The 14,152-nt window shown below is 43.2% G+C and overlaps 1 protein-coding gene across 5 annotated transcripts in view; it reads left to right on the plus strand.

Moving 5' to 3' along the window:
* LOC307204884 (SLAM family member 5-like) overlaps window positions 1–13,807 on the plus strand; it is a 29,391-nt gene extending 15,584 nt beyond the window's left edge. For 2 of the 5 annotated variants that reach the window (XM_079956986.1, XM_079956987.1), the window contains exons 6-8: window positions 3,609–3,658; window positions 6,554–6,646; window positions 10,672–10,944. In XM_079956986.1, coding sequence (XP_079813112.1) covers window positions 3,609–3,658; window positions 6,554–6,646; window positions 10,672–10,812 — 284 coding nt within the window. In that variant the 3' untranslated portion in view covers window positions 10,813–10,944. Of the gene's footprint in view, window positions 1–3,608; window positions 3,659–6,553; window positions 6,647–10,671; window positions 10,945–12,391 lie in introns of those variants that run through there. The other 3 variants (XM_079956988.1, XM_079956985.1, XM_079956984.1) reach the window with 3 other exon arrangements.
* Window positions 13,808–14,152: the final 345 nt, after the last annotated feature.

A 14,152-nucleotide genomic window follows, 5' to 3' on the forward strand; every position in this document is an offset into this window, starting at 1 on the left:
ACATCACGCACCCCCATTCTCCTTTTGCCGTCCCACAGGCAGGAGCTGAGTGTGACTCTCTTGGGCTCCTGTTAAACCTGCCAGTCACAGTGTTGAACTAGTGCTAGGGAAACCCAGGTTCAAATCACCCCTCTGCTCACATTGCGCCGTTCGGTATCTTTCAGCTAACCTACCTCACAGGGTTGTTGTGAGGAGAAGATGGAAATTTTTTTTTATTGTTAATGGCAACAACCAGGTTAAAATGCAACAGCTGGTGCTCTGCTCCTTCCCTCCCTGCCCCAGTGCCTATGCTTTCACTGGGTTTCTGAGGGAATCACCCACTTCCTCCTCAAAGTGGAGTGTGACACTCGTCTCTGCTGTGGATCCTGGCTGGTTTGTGACTACACTGTCCGCTGACCACCAGCCCTCCTTATTCAGGCTGCAGCATTTTGCCAATTAATCGGTTAGATTAACCAATTTAAAAAGTCTACAGGTTAGCTTCAGAAGTGCCCTAAATTAATTGGATATCTGATCATTTTGAACCAACGCTGTACAACAGCACCTTAGAATTGGCAACCCCTCTTGCCTTCCCTCTCTCCCTGCACACATGGGAAGGCCTCTGCTAAGGTGGCGACACTTTTGAGACGTGTGTGTGTGTGTGTGTGTGTGCATCCTCTAATGGCAAGGGCTTTCCCTGCTTTCAGTAGTGTTCTATTTATGTGCAGATTTAATGAAACATCATTTGATTAATCAACTAACTACTATTCTGGAAGTGATTGCTCTTTGTTTTTCTTGACAATAAGCAACTAACATGATTAATCAACTAAAGAGTCATTTAATCAGATAACAGCTCTGTTCCCTAATTTGCCCAGTTAGGCCCCATCCAAGAGCGTCTTATACCATCCTTGGGCCAGGATCACCACTCAGTACACACACAAATGCAAGCTTCCTTTCCCCCCCTTTTTAAAATTAATTTTCCAAATTTTTAAACAAACAACAAACAAACAAACAAACAAACAAACATAAATCATGACTGAACTTGGTCCAATCTTAGTATCATTGTTAAATGACTTCCTCAAATTCCCTTGACTGAATTTCATGATATATCATTATAACGGTTTTCCAAGATAATATCTCATAAAATTTACTTAATCCTCTTAACATCTTTATTTCTTTTCATCTTAACTTTAAACATGTTGTTATATAACTTCACATATTTAAATCCTTAGCCTAGCTGTTATTTTGCAAGTGTTTCTATTTAATTTATCTTAGCATATTTGGATAAATTTCAAACACAAACGCAAGCTTCCTGGCCTCTTACACATTAGCTGAAGGCTCTTTGCCTCTCATTAGAACTGACAAGGGAAAACTGGAAACTGACAGAATTTCACGCTTGGCAACTGACTCCCTCTTGTCTTTTGCCATCTACTGGATAGCTCAGTTGGCTAGAGCATGGTGCTGATAACGCCAAGGTTGCGGGTTCAGTCCCCGTTCTCCAATGTTCTTCTTAGTTGTTTTTGGTCATTCCTGGGATGGCTCAGTTGGTAGAGCATGAGACTCTTAATCTCAGGGTTGTGAGTTTGAACCCCACATTGAACAAAGGATTCCTGCAATGCAGGAGGTTGGACCGTTAGGGGTAGGCCAAATGGCCCCTTCCAACTGTACAATTCCATGGTTCTACGATGGTTTATCAGTTCATATGTTGAGAATGTACAATGGGAAGAATCCATACTTGCATTCCTCTCACACAGTGACTCCTGAGTGTGAATATTTCAGGGCTGTGGGATGTGAAGGAGAGGAAAGAAAGAGAGAAAAATTACCTACGTACTTAATCTCTAGAGAAATGTTTGGGTATTCTTTTTACCTGGAAAGGTGGTATGTCATGAGTGCTTATGTGTTTTAAAAAATTTTATACATCTTATTAGTGTTTTTTAAATGATTTAAATAGGTTTTTATTTTATTGTCAATTGTATTGTTTTGCTACTTCGTGGTTTGCCATCCTGTGCAGTAGAAATTTTAATAATGATGATGATGATGATGATGAATGAAGAAGTGCTCTGCTTAGAAAGGACTAATACTAAACGTAAAGTACAAGCAAAAGAAGTCTTTTTAAACCAAACGTCGTGCAAGCAAGGTGGGTGATATTCAACTAAGTTCTACTTAGAGTAGGCCCATAAAAATTAATGGACATGAGTAACTTAGGTCCCTTAATTTTAATAGGTTTACACTGAGTATGGCTAACATTGGATGCAACCCACATGACTTGCTATTTGTGATGCTACAGGTGTTGTCCAGTAGGTGCCTGCGAGAGTTCCTCCATTGCCTTAAAATGAGACCTGGAACAATTTTGCCCTCCTCTTGGTAAAATACATGTAAAGATGAAAATACAGTGTCTGCCTTCCAGGAACAGAATCCAAGTATGGGTGAACACGGCCAATGAAGGCAGATGCTCTCAAGGAAACGGGGGCGGGGGGCGGGGAGAGAGAAGTAGAAAGTGTGAATACAGAGCAAAGAAATTAAAACAAATGGCAATACAAAACGCTTGATTAACAAAAGTGAACATTAATTTGGAAGGTACAGAAACTTCAGTAAGAAGAAAAGACTAGGTACTCAAATCTATAGTAAAAGTGAACAATCTTTGCAGTGATGTACATAATGCAGTTTTATGAAGAACGTGAATTTTATAGAGGGAAAACCCAGAGAAAGTCCATTGCTGCCGGGCTTTTTGACTGAAAGCTGTGAATTTTGTACAGTATAAACCCCCTAAAACTACTATTCTGGAAATGATTGCTCATTTCTCTTGTTTTTCTTGACAATAAGCAACAGATTGCTGTAGACGTGTTTGTAGGTCCTAGAACAAAATACCTTTTCTCTCTCTACCACAAATTTAAAGTTGGTTTAAATGACTTTGGATTCATTCAAAGGACCCTGGGACCTGTAGTTAGATTTGCTGAGGCCTTTTTATGAAAGGTGCCAGACCATTCAATGAAGCTACCGTTCCCAGGATTCCTTGGTTTATGTCCATAACAGTGATGGAGGATTTTAAACTGGTTTACATCTGCAACATAAACAATCTCCTATGGAGGATTTTGCATTTATGTTCCTTCCCTGTTTTGTGATCGTGTGTGTGAAATAAAAATATATATGATTAAACTGCAAAGCTTATTGATTGGCTCTTTCTGCTTACATTTAACATTTTTGCCATTTTTATTTTTTGCAAAAACTAATCTGCTTCTTGATGTTTCTCCTGTGCTCCTCTTTCCTGGCGTTTAACAGCATTTTAAAAACTAAATCCTAACATACATTTTCTAATGGATTATTTTCTAATGCATTAATCAATAGCCAGTGCCTCAGCTGACAACTCCAAATTCACTGATGAGAGTCCTCCAGAAACACAGAGAAAATAAAAGAAAATGACTTTCTCTTGGGCAGATCTATCCTCTTTCATTTGCAAGACCAAACAACAAAGGTGGCCAGAAAGAGAGACCTATCTGCCTAGAGTCTAGACAATTACTGTAGTAATTAGAATTTGTGAGCTCCTTGGAAGGGCTATAAGAAGAATCATAATCAAAGCATATCTGAATGGGGTGGAGGCCCATTCAGTTAACATACATGATTTCTCTTTGCAGAATCCAAAGAGTGCCACACTGTTTATTCTCTAATTGGAAACATTCCCCAGGTAAGTTCCATTGAGCCAACTGAGCCACGGAGGGATTTTCCACTCAAGTGGTATGTACACGTTAAGGGGTTAAAATGTAGCAAGGCTGTTTTTCCTGTAAGCATTTCCATTTGATTTTGCAAATCCTGGTACACAGCATCACGGTTTGATGTGTTTCCACTTGGCCCACTGTCTGTCCATGTTTCACCTCAACAACTCCCCTAGTGATCATCTTCCTGTGTCTGCAGCCAAGAGCACCTTGGGATTTACTCCCAAGTAAGAGAGGACAAGGGATGTGGATGGTGCTGTGGGTTAAACCACAGAGCCTAGAACTTGCTGATCAGAAGGTTGGCGGTTCGAATCCCTGCAATGGGGTGAGCTCCATTGGGTTGCTCAGTCCCTGCTCCTGCCAACCTAGCAGCTCGAAAGCACGTCAAAGTGCAAGTAGATAAATAGGTACCACTCTGGCAGGAAGGTAAACGGCGTTTCCGTGTGCTGCTCTGGTTTGCCAGAAGCGGCTTAGTCATGCTGGCCACATGACCCGGAAGCTGTACGCCGGCTCCCTCGGCCACTAAAGCGAGATGAGCGCCGCAACCCCAGAGTCGGTCACGACTGAACCTAATGGTCAGGGGTCCCTTTACCTTTACCTTTTAAGAGAGGACAAGTCTACATGAACACATCACAGAGCTGAAGCTTAAACTCTTTCTTAGCCCCTCTTCTGACTGGCGTGCGTACACACACACACACACACACACACACACACACACACTGCCTGGTTTTAAAAGAAGATTGCACAAATTTGTGGAAGAGGAAGCTATTGATGTCTTCTAGCCACAGTGGTTATGCTCTCCCTTCACCCTCAGAGGTGAGCCACTGGCCAGATGCTCACTTGGTCCAGCATCCTCTTCTCACAGTGGCCAAACAGCTGACTGTGAGAAACCCACAAGCAGGATTTGAGCACAAGAGCAATTTCCCCTCCTGCGGTTTGCTAGCAGCTGGTTTTCAGAAGCATTTCTGCCTCTGAACATGGAAGTGGAGCATAGCCATTGTGGGAGGGTTGCTCATGAGTTCCACTGTACCTGCTTGGAGAACCCAGCTTTGCTTCTTCTCAAAGTGAGTGAAAGGAGACAGATCGACACCCCCCCTCCCCACATTCTTGTTTGCAGAGACTGGTGAGCAGAGATTAGCATGTCTTCCCCCTCCCCATTGTTTCAGTCCTACCTACCAGTGAGTAAGCCCCATTGAATTCCATGGGGCTTTCTTCTGAGCAGACACAGGTAGGATTGCAGTAGGCAGGCGGTGGATGGGCGGGTTGTGTGGGGTGCTCCTCCATGACACAACCACCCCTGACGCCAGAAATGTAGGACCATCATCCCCAGGAAACAGTTCCAACTTTATACTCCTGGGATTCACCACTCAAACACTTTTGAAATGAGAGCGGAACTGGCTTTAGAACTGCTTCAAAGCACAGCATTTCAGAATTAAACTACCAGATTGTTGGTAATTTCATGTGTACCAGGTTCAAAAGAATGGGTGTGAATGCACTGAAGGGTAATGCATTCTGATGATCAGAGCACATTGTTTTGAACTGGATCAAGTGCACCCTTGGTTCACTAAGCTCGGTCTTGTAGACACCAGTCTTTCCCAAACGGTGCCTTCCAAATGTCCTAATGGGAGCAGTTGAGAGTCATGGTCCGAAACATCTGGAAGGCATCAGGTCAGTGAAGGCCGATCATTGCCTGGCAGCATCTCTCCAAGGTATCAGTGCCCACATCATGGTCCTGCCCATCACTGTTGATCCTGTAGACCAGGGACGCCCAACTCCCAATAGACTGTGATCTACTCACAGTATAAAAAAACTGGCAGTAATCTACCCATCGTTGGACCAAAGTTGTAGAGCTTTTTTTTGGGGGGGGGAGGAGATCGCTGAGGGGCCAGAGATCTACCAGAATCACCTCCCCCCCAACCCCCTCCTACAGTGAACATGATGAGTAGTAAATGATAACTACAATGGAATTCAAAATGGGGGCAAGGTTTCAAAAGCAAATAAGCCCTGAGCACAACTCAGTAGTAGTTGATCATGCTTAAAATACCAGCGACATGTTCACACCTTTTTGCTGGGTTAGTCTCTTGAGGACTGAAGACCTGTGAGGAGGTGCTTCAGTGCTTCCGAAAGATCTCAGGCATGGACTTCGAAACACTCATTCTCTCACATTTGCTTACATCAATACCATATTCTTGAAAAAAGTCAGTGGAAACTGTGGGTGGAGCCAGTCTCTCAAGGTATTTTTACTTTCCTAAGGGGTGGGTAGGGGAAGTGTTAGTTTCTATTTCACAAGTATTTTATCAAAAAATTAAAACCACCTTCTTAAAAGCTCAGAAACGTGTGATGTGTATCTGATTTTACTTTGCTCCACAAATGAGGATTTTAATCATCGCATCCACTTTGCAAAAAAAAAAAAAAGGGGGGGGGGAAACCACATAGCTTGAGAATTTCCATTCACACCATATTTTAGTCACCAAAATTCAATAAACATCTGCATGGCCTTTTAAAAAAAATTATAAGTGACTTTTGGCTTCATTTCTGGCCACATCCATGGCTTATATCCCAGAATTCCTTGCATGCTCCTCCCGGATCACAGAGGCCAAACAGGCAATGATTACGTACTTCTTTGGGCTGCTCTATTCACTTCTTTGGTGGACTAGAGGGGGGGGGGAAGTCTGACTTTTTAAAATACAACAGTTAATACGGATAGTTTAGGGATAATTTACCCCCTTGGTGGTAAAGCCATCATAACAATGTCCTGCTTATCCCTCTTGTCACCTTTATTATTATTATTATTCTTAATTAAATTTATTCCAACCCACAATATCACAGGCACCAGTAAACGTTGCGGCTTTCTCTTCCACTCACAGAATTCCCCATCGGAAACCCAACAGCGGAGAGGACCAAAGGCGAAAAAGGATGTGCCCCAGACCATCTACACCACAGTGCACCTCCCCAAACAGGTAGGAAGCTGCTACCATCCATCTACATTAGAAAAACAGAGCTTCAGACCTGAAAATATTGGTACAGAAAAACAGGAAATTTTAAAAAAAGAAACTAGTTGTTGTTGAAGTACAAGTACAACGTGTCCCAAAAGGAACTGACTCCAGTTCATGGTTGTCCCGTTACAAAATGAATGGGTTTGGTTTGTGTCCAGTTCACAGTTCAATTCACGGTTTGTTCAAATGTTCCTCAGCAATTTCTTTTCAGCTTTCAGAATGTTATGAGCATCTGTGGTGAAGTGTAAAATACGCTTAAGACTGAGGAAACATCAAAACGCCTACACAGTGGAATATGAAGCATTACTTTCATTTTTCCCAGCCGTAACATTCTTTGAGCTTAAAGGTTGAAAGAATATAAAGAGTAATTTTTTTAAAAAAGTAAGAAAATAAACGGTTTCTAGTTCATCTTCAAGTATAAAGTTCTCAAAATGGACTTAGTTCATGTTCTAGCTGGCGGATACTGCTTTTAGTTCAAAGCTTTTTGAATTAATTGGGTAAATTGGTCAGGCCACCCTTGTAGTCCTGTCCTGTTCTGGCAACCTGGAAGGTGTGCAGAGGAGGGCGACCAAGATGATCAAGGGTCTGGAAACCAAGCCATATGAGGAACAGTTGAGGGAGCTGGGTATGTTTAGCCTGGAAAAGATCAGACTCAGAGGACATGTGATAGTCATCCTCAAATATCTGAAGGCCTGTCACAAGACAGATGGAGTAAGCTTGTTTTCTGCTGCTCCAGAGGGGAGGACCTGAACCGATGGATTCAAATTACAAGAAAGGGAATTTTGACTAAACCTAAGGAATAACTTTCTGACATTAAGAGCCGTTTGACAGTGAAACTTTGTAAGGTGGTGGACCTTCATTAGAGGTTTTTAAGAAGAAGAAGAAGAGTTTGGATTTGATATCCCGCTTTATCACTACCCGAAGGAGTCTCAAAGCGGCTAACATTCTCCTTTCCCTTCCTGCCCCACAACAAACACTCTGTGAGGTGAGTGGGGCTGAGAGACTTCAGAGAAGTGTGACTGGCCCAAGGTCACCCAGCAGCTGCATGTGGAGGAACCGGGAATTGAACCCGGTTTACCAGATTACGAATCCACCACTCTAAACCACAAGAAGAGGTTGGATGGCCATCTGTCATGGATTCTTTAGCTGAGATTCCTGCTTGGCAGGTGGTTGGGCAAGATCCGCAGGGTTCCTTCCAACTCCACAAATCTATGATTCTATTATTCATTCCAAGCACTGCAGAAAACTGAGGAATTGTGTCCTGATTACAGGATCTCTGCTATGATTTCAGATTAGATGATTCAGAGCACAGAGATAGGGACTCAGGAAGCTGCCTTATATCAGATCAGACCATTGGTCTATTTAACTCAGTACTGTCTACAATTAGTGGCAATGATTCTCCAGGGTCTGAGGCAGAGAATATTCCCAATGCTACCAGTGATGTCAAGAATTGTACATGAGACCTTCTGAGTGCACAGACCAGCAAGCATTCTACAAATGAGCCAAGGGCCTTTCCGAAAGATGCACAAGGTACAGGAAGCACAAGGGCCTCTTTCTTCCTCTCCTACATGAAAAACCCACTGCAAAAATTGTCTTGCCCCTGAAAAGTTCCCCTGAAAGCTGCATACTTTCTGCAAATGGCATAGAATTTCTTGGCATTAGAAATGTGGTCTAATAACAATACGAACCATTTTATTAGTAATTAGCAATGGGACTTTTTAATTTAGAGAAAGAGCAAGTACGAGGTGGCATGATAGAAATTCGCAAAACTATTCATGGCATGGAGAAAGCATTTCCCCCCTCTCTCATAATGCTAGAACTCGCAGACATCCACTGAAGGTTGGAAGATTCAGGACAGACAAAAGGAAGTACATTTATTTATTTAGAATTTTTTTTTATTTATTAAAGTTCTTATGTTACATCGGTAAACATTATCATATTACACCACAAGGCTTATTATACTATAATTTTCAACATGTATGCAAAGCTTATATACTAAAAGAAAAAGAAAAAAACAAGGACAAAAAACTTTTCCAAAATCATATATGTACCAACACTTTGGACTTACTGTCTATCCCGTTGTATACTCCTTTTTTACAAATGAATGTACTCTTATTATTGTATATTTCTTTACATTTTATCTAATACATTCCTATATCAATATGTACCCTTGGTCTTATTTCTCAGCTCAGTCTCTCTCCAACGCCAATCGAATGCTAGCATAGATAGTGAACCTATACTGTATTTTTGAACATATATCTTATGTCTATCCCACTTTTCCATCATTTTTTGTTTTGAAAGGAAGTACTTTTAAATGCAACACAGAAACTATGGAACTCCCTCCCGCAGGAGCCAGTGATGCCGCCAACTTGGGTGGAATAAAAAAAGAGGATTAGACAAATTCATGGAGGACTAAGTTATCAAGAGCTACTTGCCATGATGGCTCTGCTCTGCCTCCAGAGTCAGAGGCAGTTACACTTCTGAATATCAGTTGCTGGAAAACACAGGAGGGGAGAGAGCTTTCGTGCTTAGGTCCTGCTTGCTGGTTTCCTGCAGGCATCTGGTTGGTGTTGTAAACAAAAATTGCCCTTTTCCCTTATGGGGTATCCAAGAGCCCATATAGGTCCTTGCATAGGTTCCCTATTGGTAGGAGAGAATAACAGAGGCAACCAGAGAATATTGAGAAGCAAAGCAGCTAGTAAGCTTGATCTTTATTGATCTGTTGCAACAGGGTGCTCCCCTCACCCGCAGGAAAGGAGGAGGAACTGAGTACAAGGCCTTATAAAGACTTCTGAAACTGCCACCCTGTAGATCAAGACCACCCCCAGAAACATCATACATACATCACAGTAGGGGTGTAACCTAAGTCCACCCTCCAGATACATCACACCTACATCACAAAAAAGCTGGTCTAAAACAGAAATTTGAATGTTGTTTTTCTCCTGTCGTTTATCTCCTGTCTGGCAGGTTACTTGATTGGATTGCCTAGGGAGCCCGGCCATTCTTTTGTAGTGATAAATACTTATTTTCTGGGCCAGGTCACAGGCTCACACCCTATTCATATCTTAAATGTGCCCTTAAGACAGGATTTGTGAGGAAAGAGACAATGGGAGGTTTCCCACTTTGACCTTGCAGAGAAAACATTTGCTCAGTTTAGGAATCAAAATGGTTCCAGGTCGGTCTTCCTGTGCTGATCTATGTACGTGCTTGGTTGGTACACTTATGAACATTACCATATATCTAAGACCTCAAAATTCCTATCACATTGGCCATTGTGAGAATAAGTTGCTGGACTAGATGATCCAGCAGGGTTGTCTTACGTTCTTACGGTCAGCTTGGTTTAACAGCTTATTAAAAACATCTCCCAAAACTACATAAGAATCTTCTCCTAAACTCTTCCAAACAATTATTATTTTTTTATCATCTTGAGATCAGGAATCAGCGTGTGTGTTTAAAGTGAGGGGGAAGCTGAATCCCTTCTTCTTCCTTGTCATTCTATAAGGCGGGCCGAGGATAGCCAATGTGGTGTTCTCCAGATGCTGTGGACTACAACTCCCATAATCCCTGACGATTGGCCATGCTGGCTTGGACTGATGGGACTTGTGGCCAACCATGTCTGGAAGACACCATGTTGGTTAGCCCCTCTCTAAGATAATACTAAGTACTTTGAAGCTGGCCATCTCTTTGCACAACCACCCTAGGGCACAGTTCTTCAGCCTTAAGTCCCAAGATGTTATTGGACTACAACTCCTATTATCCCCAGCTTGCTTAGTCAATGGTCAGGGATGATGGGAGTTGGGGTCCAACAACATCTGTTATTTCAAGGTTAAAGACAACTGCCCTAGGAAACCTGATCCCTCTTTGGCAGGATACAGATTTGAGATTCATGGCAATCAGTAGTTGGGTTTTTTCCAGTGATGTTCCAGCTCCACAAGGCCTGTTTGACCACCACCACCACCACCCTGTAAATGTCTTCTTCTCTTTCCCAGAATCCTTTGCAAACAGACGATGAGAAGATGCGGAGAACCAGAGAAAAGAGTGAGAAAACAATTTACTCAGAGATCACCAAGCCTCAAGAGGCACGTGGATTTTTAAACATCTATTTCTTAGCAAGTGGAGATGGGTTGTAGCATGGAAAGGGGAGTGGGGAAACCGGATCCATTGCAAAGCCACATGTTACTCAAGGCTGGTGGCATAGAAAGTTGCAAGATCTGTGGTTGCGTTAAAGGTGGGGGTGGGAAGATGTGAGTGGAATCTCCAGGTGTGTATGGGGGGGAGTCACACCACAATACAGCACAGAATGTGGTCTTAGCTGCTATATTTATTTTCCTAACAGCCTCAGCTTTCATTTTCTTTTTTAATGGAAATGAGCTCCTTGGCTTCCCACGCTTGCAAAGGGGGAAGTCTGAAAAATGCCTCTCCATGGTTGGGAGATGACCCCCCCCCCAAGATTCCCCATAGTCTATGCGAGTGCATTTCACAGCCACTTTGCCCCTCCTTGTGACTAGCAAGCTGCAATAAGTTCTGCAAAGTGGTAAAAAGGAACTTTCACAATGCAAGAGAAGCCACACGTATATTCTCAACTTACCCCATCGACACAGGTTGCATCATTTTCAATCTGCTGCTTTCTTTTTTAATGCAAGCTAGGTTTGTAACTAGGGACACGGGTGGCGCTGTGGTCTAAACCACTGAGCCTCTTGGGCTTGCTGATCAGAAGGTCAGCGGTTCGAATCCCCGTGATGGGTTGAGCTCCTGTTGCTCAGTCCCAGCTCCTGCCAACCTTGCCGTTTGAAAGCATGCCAAAAAGTGCAAGTAGATAAATAGGTACCGCTCCGGCAGGAAGGTAAACGGCGTTTCCATGGGCTGCTCTGGTTTCAGTGTTCCATTGTGCCAGAAGCGGCTTAGTCATTCTGGCCACATGACCCGGAAAAACTGTCTGCGGACAAACGCCGGCTCCCTCGGCCTGTAAAGTGAGATGAGCGCCACAACCCCAGAGTTGTCTGTGACTGGACTTAACTGTCAGGGGACCTTTACCTTTACCTTTAGGTTTGTAACTATCCCAGTATTAAACTCTTGACCTTCGCAGACACACATCCTTCTCCTTCTGAATCTGTGAGGCTCAGCTCGCCATCTATGGCAGACTTCCCCAACCTGGTACCCTTTAGACATTTAGGACCACAACTCCCATAAGCCTAAGCTAGGACAGCCATATGTTGCTGGCACTGATAGGACCATGGCTGGGGCTGATGGGAGTTGTTGGCCAAAACACCTGCAGGGCATCAGATTGGACAAAGATCTGTGTTGTGTCCACATTTGGTTCACACATGGTCCTCTCCCTCCTCACTTAATCCCCCTAACAACCATGTGAGGTAGGTTAGGCTAAGAGGAAGAGAATGGCCCAAGGTCAAGTGGGGCTTTGAACCCTGGTCTCCCAGGTCCTAGTCCAACACTCTCACCACTAGGCTGCTGGGGATGAGCAGGAGCTTAGGATAGCTACTCATGCTGTGCTTTTGGCAATTTCGGAGACACCACTATGGGGAAGAGCCTGCTGGACTAGGCAGACCCACCTTGGCTTTTCCGGCCAACAGGGCTCAGCTGGTATTCTGATGTGCATTGCTGAATTGGTGCTCATTCTGCAAACAGGCAGCAGTATCTTCCAGAATAGGCAGCAACTTGTGCCTGTGGACATGTGTTTGTTTTCTCTTGCAGTGTGAAGACCAGGACTCCAAGACAGTCTACGAGACAGTGAACAACCCAAGACCTCCTGAAACCACTGAGTATGACAAAATTCTCTAGCAACCCACTGGACCAAGGACCAAGGGGACAAAGCAGTAGCAGAGACTGGACCACCAGAGTGAAATAAAAAATTTAAGGTCTTATATACAGTGGTATACCTCGGGTTAAGGAGGAGGGCAAAACTAGAATGAGTTGGCTCCACCTGTCATTGTCTGTTGAGCTTCCTGCCTTGCGCATCCCACTGGGTACCAGCCATCACAGCAAACCAGGGCACCAGCAGCAGCAGCAGCATCTCGTAGAAACCTGCTATTCCAAAGCAGAGCAGAAGGAAAAAATGCACCATGTCAATCACCTGTCTTCACAATTACATCAGGCAGCCTGCTTTTGCCCACATGGTTTGAAATCAAAGCACTGTGTTTTGCAAACCCCGGCAATCAGTTAATTGTTGAGGTTTGCAAAATGCCTCACACCACCCAATGCAATGTCTCATTCCATTCTAAAGCAGTCCAAGTTGGTGGCCAGCCTTACCTCTTGTGGGAACAAGTACAGTGGTACCTCGGGTTAAGTACTTAATTCATTCCGTAGGTCCGTTCTTAACCTGAAACTGTTCTTAACCTGAAGCACCACTTTAGCTAATGGGGCCTCCTGCTGTCGCTGCACCGCCGGAGCACAATTTCTGTTCTCAACCTGAAGCAAAGTTCTTAACACAAGGTACTATTTCTGGGTTAGCGGAGTCTGTAACCTGAAGCGTATGTAACCCGAGGTACCACTGTACCATCATTTGGCTATATGCTCTGTGAAGATCTTTCTTTTCTTTTCTTTTCTTTTCTTTTCTTTTATTTTCTTTTTTCTTTTATGGTGGCCGTCACAGTGTCTCTGTCCACCCATCTGTTGCTTTCCACCCATTCTTATCTGCTGCCTATTTGGGACCCTTATTTGCAATAGAAAATATGCACTGGAAGTCAAAATACATGAATATTTGGAGTCAAAATTGAGCAGAAACGTGGACCCGTCATCTGCAGCAGCCCAGGACGGCAGGGTTGTCTGCTTCCAAGAGAATTGTAGAGATCTTTTATGCAGGCCCCTGCTTCAAGTGCCTCCACCTTTGGAGAGAAGATGAATTATCTTCATGAGAAAGGACCCCTCTTCTGCAATGGCATCCACAGAACTCACTCACTTGTCTCCCCTTCCAGATTAATTGGCATTTGATTGGTTTTCTTGTAGGTATGTGCATTTTTGTTTGGCACTTTAGGGTAATTTTGAATGTTGTGTGCATGTATATTACCTTGTTAAATGACTGTCTGTAATGCTTTGATTTCTAAGGACTTTGAGATCTTCAACAATGAAAAAACATAATGCCCGATTTTAAATAAATAACTATTCCCCCTTTCTTCCTGTCCATTCTTCTTCAGCTGCTCAGCACACCCTTCCTTGGTTCAGGGACAGATTGGGAAGAAATTTTATTCTGTTTGCTTTTCAAGGCAACCTTGCATAATTCACACTTTTCAAGAACCAAGCAACAGTCATCTTTCAAAATCTGCACTTCTTTAAGTTTTGCAGTGCACTTCTCCAGTAATATGTTTAAAAATTGTATATGCCAGGGTAAAGTGTTCGTAGAAATGGAAATGTGAAAGTGAAAATAACATACAATAATGCATTATAGAAAAAAAGTATATTAACAGAACTTTGCACTGAAATGTTGGTGGATTTTCAAAAAATCATAAACTGATGTGA

This window comes from Podarcis cretensis (assembly GCF_951804945.1).
Source record: "Podarcis cretensis genome assembly, chromosome: 16".
Lineage (NCBI taxonomy): Eukaryota > Metazoa > Chordata > Lepidosauria > Squamata > Lacertidae > Podarcis > Podarcis cretensis.